Here is a 9,095-nt window from a genome sequence, read left to right as displayed (position 1 = left end):
GGGTACAGCACAGTTGGGAAGTCCCATCCTCCCTCCTGCTCTGTCCAAGCGCAGCACCCTGACAGGAACCCCACTGGGGGACTGGGAAAGTGTGGGATGACTGGAAGGGAGCGCTGAGGTCTGGGTTTGGTTGGGGGCTGTATCCCTGGGGATCTCGGGGGGCTCCCTGCAGAAGGGACATGCTCCCACCTCTGCCCCCACTGCAGCCCCTGGCTCAGGGCAACGCTCCCTGCTGCAGCTGATGAATGTTGATCCAAAGTGTCAGGATCCAAAGGAGGAAGATGAGGAGCAGGAGAGGAAGGAGTGATTAAGCTAAAAGCGTTTTCTGGGGAGCTGGCAGGAGCCAGGGCCACACGGACGCTCTGGTTTTAAAGTGCACTTTAAATCATCTGCATTTGGGTCTGGTATATTGAACAGGGTGTGGGGGGACAGGGGGTGGCCACGGGACACCTCAACACCCCACAGGGGCAAGGAGGGACCTCTGGGGTGAAGGTGACTGGGCAGCTCGGGGATGAGGAACTGCTTCCCTGCTCCCAGCAGGCAGCCCCAGGGACATGGTGATGGGTGGTTCAGGTCTGTGGCCATCCAAGGGGTGTTAAAGAAAGAAACTCGGGCATCTTTCACTATAAAAACAAATCTTTTATGTAAAAAATAAACCTAAACAAAACCCACAACCCCCGCTGCCATGCTGTGACAATACAAAAGGCCGAGTCCCCAAACACCGTGAAAACAGAGTCGTTGGATCCAAATATATATAAATTGTCAACTGACGAGATTGGAAATAGCACCTTGCTGGCCCCCCTGCCCCTCCCCAGAGTGACCCTGTGCCCCAAAACCACCACCCGTGCTCTGAGCCCAGGGACTCCCCCAGGCCCTGCCCACTGGACAGGGTGGGTGCCCCCTCCTCAGCCCTGGTACCCAGGGACCCCCCGCCTGTCTCAGCAGACCCCACTGCCCCGGGCACCCCCGGAGCAGGAGCTGCTCAGCCCCCGCCGTCCCGAGCGCAGGGTCCCACTGAGCGGGGTCCGGCAGCGCCGGGCAGTGATCCCCAGGGCAGGGTGGGCGGCAGGGGGTCTCCAAAATCCAATCTCAAAACGGTATTGAGAGAAAAACACTTTTCTGTCTGCACTGCAGGGTCAAGTAACAAAAAGAAACAAAAAAAGGGGCAGGGGAAGAGCCGGGGAACGAGCAGGAGCTGCATCCTGAGCTCTCCCGCAGCGGCCGCCCAAGTGCCCCCGAGTGCCCCCGGCCCCGAGTCGGGGTGGACACGGTCCCTGTGCTGTCCCGCCCGCAGCCCCCGTGCCGGGCTCAGTGCCGTGTGCCGGGTCAGCGGGATGGGCCGGGTGTGCTCTGCCGGCTGGGCAGGTGCCCGAGGGCGGGCAGGGAGAGGTGGAGGGGTGCGAGGGCGGGGGGAGCCTCTTCACTTGGCTGGATTGGTGATGATGCGAGCGGAGAAGTTAAAGAGGTCCTTGTTGATTTTCCGGAGGTTGCTCACCTCCTCCTCCAGCTCGCTCACCTGGATCGTCAGGTGCTCCTGGTCTCCCACCAGGTTCTGCGCCAGGAAAACACAACAGACAAGCATCAGCGTCTCAGCTCTGGCAGGTGGAGGCTGCTGCTCCCTCCACAACAGGAAACCCCAAACCCTTCAGTCTTCTCCCTCCTCCTCCTCAAGCTGCAGCACCTCCTGCTCATGTCACCAGCAGATTCCAGGGCTCTTTCCCCCAGTTCCCAACTTGCCCCAGACCCCACGAGTCGGATCAGCTGACAAGGACCCCCCAAGGGGTCTGTGCCCGATTCCCAGCCTGGGAGCAGCTCTCACCTTTTCCCTCGTCAAGTACATCTGCGAGTACATCCTCTCTGCCTTCTCCAGGTAGCTCTGCCCGGGCTCCTGTGGGGACCAGACCAGAGGGGTTGGCAGAGCAGACATGGACCTTCTCCCAGTGGCCCTGGGCAGGGTTCCTTGTGGGAGGGACCCAGGGTGATCCTGCTGTCACCTCTGCCAGGTGAACAGCCCCCCTGGCCTGCTGCCACCTCCCCAACAGGGAGCTCATCCATCAGCTGTGACAGGACTGTCACTGTCACTCGCCCAGGGACAGACGCTGGCAGAGGGGAGCAGCTCTGGGACCACCGTCAGAGAGGTCGCAGTGGACAGGACACTGATGGTGTGGGACCCCCAGGTGGTGGCCAGGGGACGGCCATGCCAGGACCGAGGAAGTGGTGGGACAGCAGAGCCAGCCCACGCTGCAGCTGGGAGGACAAATGACTGCAGCAGCCAGGACGGGGAGGGAGCGGGAGGGAGCAGGAACGGGTTTCACCAGCTGGAGGAGAAGCTTTGCTCCAGCACAACCCCTCCCCGACGTTCGTCCCCCCTCCCCAGCCACCCATTCTCCCCCATACCTGCTGGTGCAGCCCCAGGCGCAGCGTCACCCCCTCAGCACCCGGCTCGTCGCTGCTCTCGGTGCCGTGCAGGTGTTTGCTGAACTTGGGCAGGGGCACGCTGGGCTTCCCGTCGGGGTTGAACATGTTGGCAGGGGCCAGCACGATGAAGGCATTTGTCACCGGACCTGGCACGGGACAGTGGGGACAGGTCAGGCCGGACCCCACGGGTTTGCCTCTGGCTGGGGCCTTGGGCAGCCCCGAGAACAGCGAGTATGACCCTGGTGCAGGCAGCGGCCATGACTCTCTCTCCCTCCCCAGCAGCCTTCCTGCCCGGGGTTGTGGCTCCACACCCCAGGCCCGGCACCCCTGGGGGGGCTGGGGGAGCAGGGGGGCCCCGGCCGGCCACTCAAAGGGAGTGGGGGGCTCGACCTCCCCCGCAGAGCCCCTTCATCAGCACCCTGCGGCTCTGTGCTGCCACATCCATCACCCCTCTCACCGGCAGAGCTAATGAGCGTGTTAATTACAGCATTTACCCACACAGGCGGCTGCTTTCTGGGAGCAGCCCCCTCCACCCCCTCCCAACTCGGGCTCGCTGGGAACTCCCACCGCTGCCCCCCACGCCCGGAGCTCTCCCCGTCAGACACAGCTGCCCCCCAGCCCCCCTCCAGCAGCTCGGCCACTGCTACCACTCTGTGTTTGGAGAGACAAGGATGGAGCTCGTGTGGCAGGACTGGAATAGAGGCCTGGAGGGATTTGGGGGCAGTGGAGGTTTCCTGCTTCCCCCCAGAGTGGTGCCGGCCATGTGGTGACAGGGAGCAGCCCTGCCTCGCCAGCACAGCCCATCACCCAGGAGCAGCAGCCCAACTTCTCAGAGCCCACCTGCCTGCCCACGCTCTGTCTCCACCAAGGACAAGCCACCCTTGGTGTCACAGCCCCCCATGCCTGGCCCCAAGCCACACTCCAGCTCCTCTGATCAGCGTCAAGAGGGGAGGGAGGGCAGCGGGCCCTGCGTGCCCCCGGCCACCCGTGTGAGAGGGACCACGCTGTCCCGAGGACACCGGGCTGGAGGCTGCTGTCATGTCACCACAGCAGAGCCCGTGTCACCCCTGCCTTGGGGAGGGAGTGGGATGCACTGGAGGGTGCAGGGCAGCGGGGACAGACCTTGCCAGGGGCTCACGCTGCTGCTCGGACAGGCCAAGGGAGAACGGGGACCCACAGACACCAGTGTTGCCCCACAGAGTGAGGGTCAGGCTGGGGCAGCAGAGCCCCCCATGCAGGGAGGCTGCAGGGACCCCAGACCCAGGACACTGCTTGGGGGTGGTGGGCTCCCAGCCTACTCCTGGGCTTGGCAGAGCACACACAGCGCAGTGGGGTGGTGCCGGTGCCAGGGCTGCCAGGGGAGCCAAATCCCTGCCCACGGGCAGCAGAGGGAGCCAGAAGAGACTGCAGAGCACCCACAGCTCAGGGTCAGCCTGGTCCTGCCCCTCCTGGGAAGAGCCCAGTCCAGGCACTCTCCTCTGATTCCATCTGTTTTCACCCTCTAATGCCAGTGGTGCCAGGCTGGATGGGTGCTGCAGTGGGTCCCAATTAGGGATGGTCCTTGGCAGCCAGAAGGAAGAGGGAAAGGGTCTGGAGGCAGCCTGGCTTCCAGAGACTGCCCCGAGGCAGCAGCCCAACCACTGCAGGGGAACAGGGTCTGGCTGTCCTCGCCATCACCTTCCAGGGGGTTTGGGCCACGCCTGAGAGCAGCAGTGCCAACCCCACTGGCTGGGATGGCACCAGGGACTGGAGAAGGAACCCAGTTAACAACAGGAGGGGTAAATGTCCCCTTGCTCTGAGGCACCTGACTGCTGCTCCACAGAGTTTATGAGAGCCATCAGACTGAAATCCCAGACGACTGCTCATATGGGATTCGCTTCAGGCCCCATGAGCTCACGGGTGCTCACTGCGGGGTCACGGAGCCATGTCCCCTCCAGACACAGCTGGGGTGTGTGTGGGGTGACTGCTCCCTTGGGAAAACAAGGAGGAAGATCCCGGGTGACCTCAGTGACGAGGTGAAATCCATGACTCACTCCCGACAGCGCACAGGGTGGGGGGTTATTAACACACGGCATCGCTCCAGACAGCCACGGCTCCCTCCAAGGCCTCTGCCCTTCCCGGGGCAGAGACACCCCTGCAGTGCCCAGGGCAGCACAGGTGAGACAGCAGTGGCCTCTGGCAGCAAGGATCCTGGAGATAAGGACATTCCTACCTTTGTGATTCATGGTCTTCAGGCACTGCTTGCTCTGGATGTCCCACAGCCGGACGGTTTCGTCGTGAGAGCCTGAGAGCAGGAGGCTGCCGTCCGTGGAGACAGACAGACACGTCACCTGGTTCCTGGAATGGGGAAGAGGATGTTTAAACTCGGGGTGACCCCAGGACTGCCAGAAGCCGGTGAGGTGGGCAGATGGGGGCAGATGGTGGCTGGCAGGTATGTCTGGTCCCTCACCTGTGCCCTTTGAAGACCTTCCCGTTCTCCCGCTCCGTCTGGAAGGTCCGGTCTCTCTGGACTGGCTGCAGAAAAGAAGAAAGGAAGGGAGAGGGGTTAAAATTCAGGAAGGCTGAAGCCAGCAGGTTCATCACTGTGTCTGGAGGGGCCAGGGGAGACACAGGGGAGCCAGGTCCTCCCGTGCCCTGGCAGGTCACACTAGTCCCAGCAGGGAAGTGATGGTGGCTCGGGGTGACAGGGCACACCCACAGCCCCACGCACTCACCCAAGCACAAAGATCAACCTGGAAGATGGACCCATCCATGCCACCACAGAACATGTGGTACTCTGAGAGGTCCAGAGTCACAGCCATGATCCCCACGTCAAAGAGCACAGAAAGCAGGAGCTCCCCAGACGAGATTTCCCAGAGCTGGCATGAGAAGGAACAGGAAATCATGGAATGTTAATGACAGGTTTGGAGGACACCCTGGCATCCCACACTGGCACCTTGGCATCCCACCCTGGCATCCCTTCCTGTCTGGGACTGGGAAAGTGAGTGCAAGGCAGAACCGGGGCAGAACCCAGCATCAGTCTCTCTGTGGCCAGGAGAGAAGTTTCCAAGGCAGCTCCACAACAGCCCTGAACCCTCTCCGTGGCCTCCTGCCCCCAGGGCACCCCTCTCCCTACGGGCTCCAGCCTGCTCTGCTCCCTGTGGACATCAGCAGTGGGAATCAGAGGAGCTGACCCCGACATTCCCAGGAGAACAGGGACTGCAGCGGCCCAGCCCGGGGGCAGGTGCAGAGAAACTGCTGGTGTTGGAGAAGCAGAGTCCAGGTCTGGCAGCTCTGAGTCATTGCAGAGACAGCCAAGAAATTCAGCCTCTGCAACCCGAGAAAGCTTTGGGACAGCTTGGGGACAGGGACAGCTTCCTGCTGCCTGGCGGAGCCCGGCTTTGACCCTGCAGGGTCTGGTACCTCTGGAATGAGCCTCACCTTGGCTGTCTGGTCGAGGGAAGCGGTGGCAGCCCGTGCCAGGGGCCCTCCAAAGCCGCAGCACAGGTCGGTGATGGGGAGGCTGTGCCGGGACCAGACGTGCCGGGGGTCGGGGATCTGGGAGGGCTCTGCCTGCAGGACGCTGTGGGGAGAGCAGAGAGGGGCAGCACGGTGGGTCAGCCAGGGCAGAGCCCCGTGGGGAGCTGGGCCAGGCTCTGCTCCTGCTGGCTCTCCTGGCTGCTCTCCTGGCTGCAGGCACCAAGCGGGACACGGGAGCTGCCGGCGGCCACGGCACGTGGATAATAAGGCTGAGGGCCACAGCTGAGCTCCCCATCCCAGAGGAACAGAGACATTGGCTGCCATTGGCAAGGGAAGGGCACAATCCACTCTGTGTCACCCAGGAAAAGAAGTCAGAGCCATATTCCCAAGAAACCCGTGAGACCCCAGGGAAAACCTCCCTGCCCGCGAGGACACCACCCGTGGAAGAGCCCCCAAGGATGGCACAGACCCAGCTGGGACACGTGGGCTCGGCCAGAGCTGATCCTGCCTATAGGACACGGGGATCTCCGCTCCAACACCCCTACCCTGATGCTCCCTGTGCCCTCCGACCCCCTTACTTGTAGAGGTTCCACACCAGGGCCAGGCAGTCCTTGGCCCCCGAGAGGAAGTGGCTGCTGTCGTCGGTGAAGCAGAGGCACGTGAGGTCCTGGTAGTGTCGGTTCAGGATGGCGAGGAGGTTCCCATTGGATACCTGCAGTGAGGGGAAGGGCAGAGAGTGTCAAGGCATGGAGAGTGCCAAGGACTGAGATGTCCCAGGATAACGTGGTGCCCTGCCCTCAGTGCAGCAGGGATGAAGGGGAGGTTCTGTCGAGCACAGGAGCCCATTGGCACCTCACGGGCAGCGACTGACACCACGGAGGTGCAGCTGGAACAACCACATGTGGCAGGACTGCAGGGAAATGCAGCACAACAGCAGTGGGAGAGGTCCTGGCACATTAACTCTGGAATCTAGTGATGCCAGAGCCGTTTCTCTGGTTAAGACACAAGTGTGCAGTAAAGATTTCCTGTTCCCTCCTAAGGTTCATATTACTTTGGCGGCTTCTTCCTGCCTCCCACAAGCCCTCAGGAGGTGGCAGCGGGGTTACAAGAGCTGCAGGAGGCTGTGTGACACCCCAGGGGTGCTCGTGATCCTGGGCCAGTGGAGGCTTCAAGGTGGACAAGGAATCCCCAGACCTGGAGCATTTCTTGTAAGAAGGCAACACTGCAGATGTGGAGGGAACAAAGCAGCAAGTGAGCCTCAAATAAAATAATAGAGTTGATTCCCTCCTGTTATCTGAATTACACCCAAAAATCAAACTAAACCACAGTTCAGGGGGTTTCACAGATAGTACAAGACCAGGACTCTGGGGGCTAGTTCCATCTCCATCATGGTTTCCATGGAACACCTCCCACGTGCCAGGGGGACAGTGCCATACCCTGGAACACGTCTGCAGGTGAGGGGAGGCAGGGCAGGGCCCAGCTAGGAGCACCACGAGCAGCTCCCACTGCTGTGGGCTCAGACCTCTGGTCCCTGTCAGGGATTTTATTCCGGTGCTGCCACAAGCACATTGGTACAAGCAAACCCTGATGAGTTCAGGCAGAGCCGCCCACACCACGAGGCTCAAACCTCCCCTGGCACGGGGAGCTCTCCAGGTGAGGCATCCCGGGGTTTAATCCTGGGCTCAGGACAAGCTACTGCTTTTATTTGCTCGGTGGTGTGCCGGGAACGCAGTGTAATCCCACGTAATCCAGGAGTAATTAACCAGCAGGACAACAACCAGAGCACAGCAGGGGCTGCTGACACCCTGGGCACACAGAAACACGCAGCTGAAATGTGGGAGAAGCACTGGAGAAAAACCAGGTCCTGTGCTGCTGCCTCGAGGGAGCAACACCCGGCCCCTGAGTCACTGGGAGCCTCTTGGAAAGAGAAGGAAAGGGCAGAGCGAAACCTCTCCCGGAATTTCTCCCGTTCCTGCTTTGACGAGCTGCCCCACAGGCTGTAGAGGCCTGGGATTGGGGGACACTTGAGGGATGGAGGCACTGCCAAAAGGACAGGGCACTCCCTAACTGCCCAGGGTGTGGGTCTGCATGTCCCTGAGCCCCTCAGGACCCCGTACCTCCCACAGGTAGATGCTCTCGGCGACTCCTGCCAGGATGTAGAGCCCGTTGGGAGAGGCCGTCAGGCAGGTCACGGGCCCGGGGCAGATGATCTTCTGCTGCAGCTGGTCCTGGGGCAGAGAGAGCACAGCGGGCACTCAGCACAGCGGGGAAGGGGCTGCAGGCAGGACCCCCGAGGTGGGGGCTCAGGGGTCTCACTGGAGGGTCCTGCAGAGAGAGGGATGGGGGGCACCTGCCTGTGGTGATGGGGGTCAGAATGGAAAGGAGGGAGGGGGGGCCTGGGGGTCTGGCCACGGAGATGGGGGTGCTTTTGTAGAGAAACGGGCCATGGGGGGGTGTCTGACCATACAGAGGGGGGTCTCCATGGAGAGAGGGGCCGTTAGGAGGGTGTCTGACCATAGTGGGGCTCTCTATGAAGAGAGGGACCATGAGGGGTCTTTGTGGAGAGAGGGGCCAAGGGAGGGGCTGACCATGGAGAGGGGGGGGCTCTGTGGACGGAGGAGCCCCTCACCACAGGGCCGGGGGGTCCCCTCGGAGGGGGATCCCATCACACCCCCACCGGACCCGCGGTGCCCGGGGGCGCCCCCCGAGCCGAGGCCGCCTGGGCCCGCCCGCCGCGCCGGTACCTTCCTCTGGAGCTCCCAGACGTTGATGTAGCTCTTGCCGAGCTGGGCCCCCAGCAGGTGCTCGCCGCCCAGCAGCGCCAGCCCGCGCGGGCCGCTGTTGCCGCCGCGGTACCCGGGCAGGGCCGAGCCCGAGTGCAGCTCCCAGACCGAGCAGTTGCAGAGCGGCCCCGCCGCGTCCGACACCAGCGCCACCTCCATGGGCGCCGCCATCTTCGCGGTCCGCCAGGGCCACAGAGAGCGCGGCCGCGGCCCAGAGCGCCGCCTCCCTCGCCCCTTGCCGGCCAATCAGCAGCGGCGCCGCCACGGCCGCGCCGCCGCGCGGGGCGGGAGCTGCGCACGCGGCAGGAAGCTCAGCAGGGTCTGCCCCGGCCGCCCCTGGATGGGTGACCAGGGGCACCGCGTGAGCACCCGCAGCCCCGTGGGGACCCCAAAGGGACCCCGTGAGCTCTTCATAACCCTATAGAGGTCCCATGG

General features: G+C 62.8%; 2 protein-coding genes across 2 annotated transcripts in view; both read right to left on the bottom strand.

Annotated features, from left to right (window-relative positions):
* Positions 1–9,095, bottom strand: part of ARID3A (AT-rich interaction domain 3A) — a 33,398-nt gene that overhangs the window by 6,242 nt on the left and 18,061 nt on the right. The gene's annotated exons all lie outside the window — the stretch shown is intronic.
* On the bottom strand, positions 619–8,837 carry WDR18 (WD repeat domain 18). The gene is made up of 10 exons (XM_017834376.1): positions 8,622–8,837; positions 7,995–8,105; positions 6,456–6,589; positions 5,839–5,980; positions 5,133–5,276; positions 4,868–4,932; positions 4,631–4,755; positions 2,398–2,564; positions 1,820–1,888; positions 619–1,552 (listed from the first exon to the last, which is right to left on the bottom strand). The coding sequence occupies exons 1-10, from the start codon at positions 8,829–8,831 to the stop codon at positions 1,421–1,423; spliced, it is 1,299 nt and encodes a 432-aa protein (XP_017689865.1). The 5' UTR covers positions 8,832–8,837; the 3' UTR covers positions 619–1,420.

Source organism: Lepidothrix coronata, unplaced genomic scaffold (genome assembly GCF_001604755.1).
Source record: "Lepidothrix coronata isolate B3197 unplaced genomic scaffold, Lepidothrix_coronata-1.0 Scaffold233, whole genome shotgun sequence".
Taxonomy (NCBI): domain Eukaryota; kingdom Metazoa; phylum Chordata; class Aves; order Passeriformes; family Pipridae; genus Lepidothrix; species Lepidothrix coronata.
The sequence above is the reverse complement of the archived record's forward strand: the minus strand, read 5'-3'. Positions and strand labels throughout refer to the sequence as shown.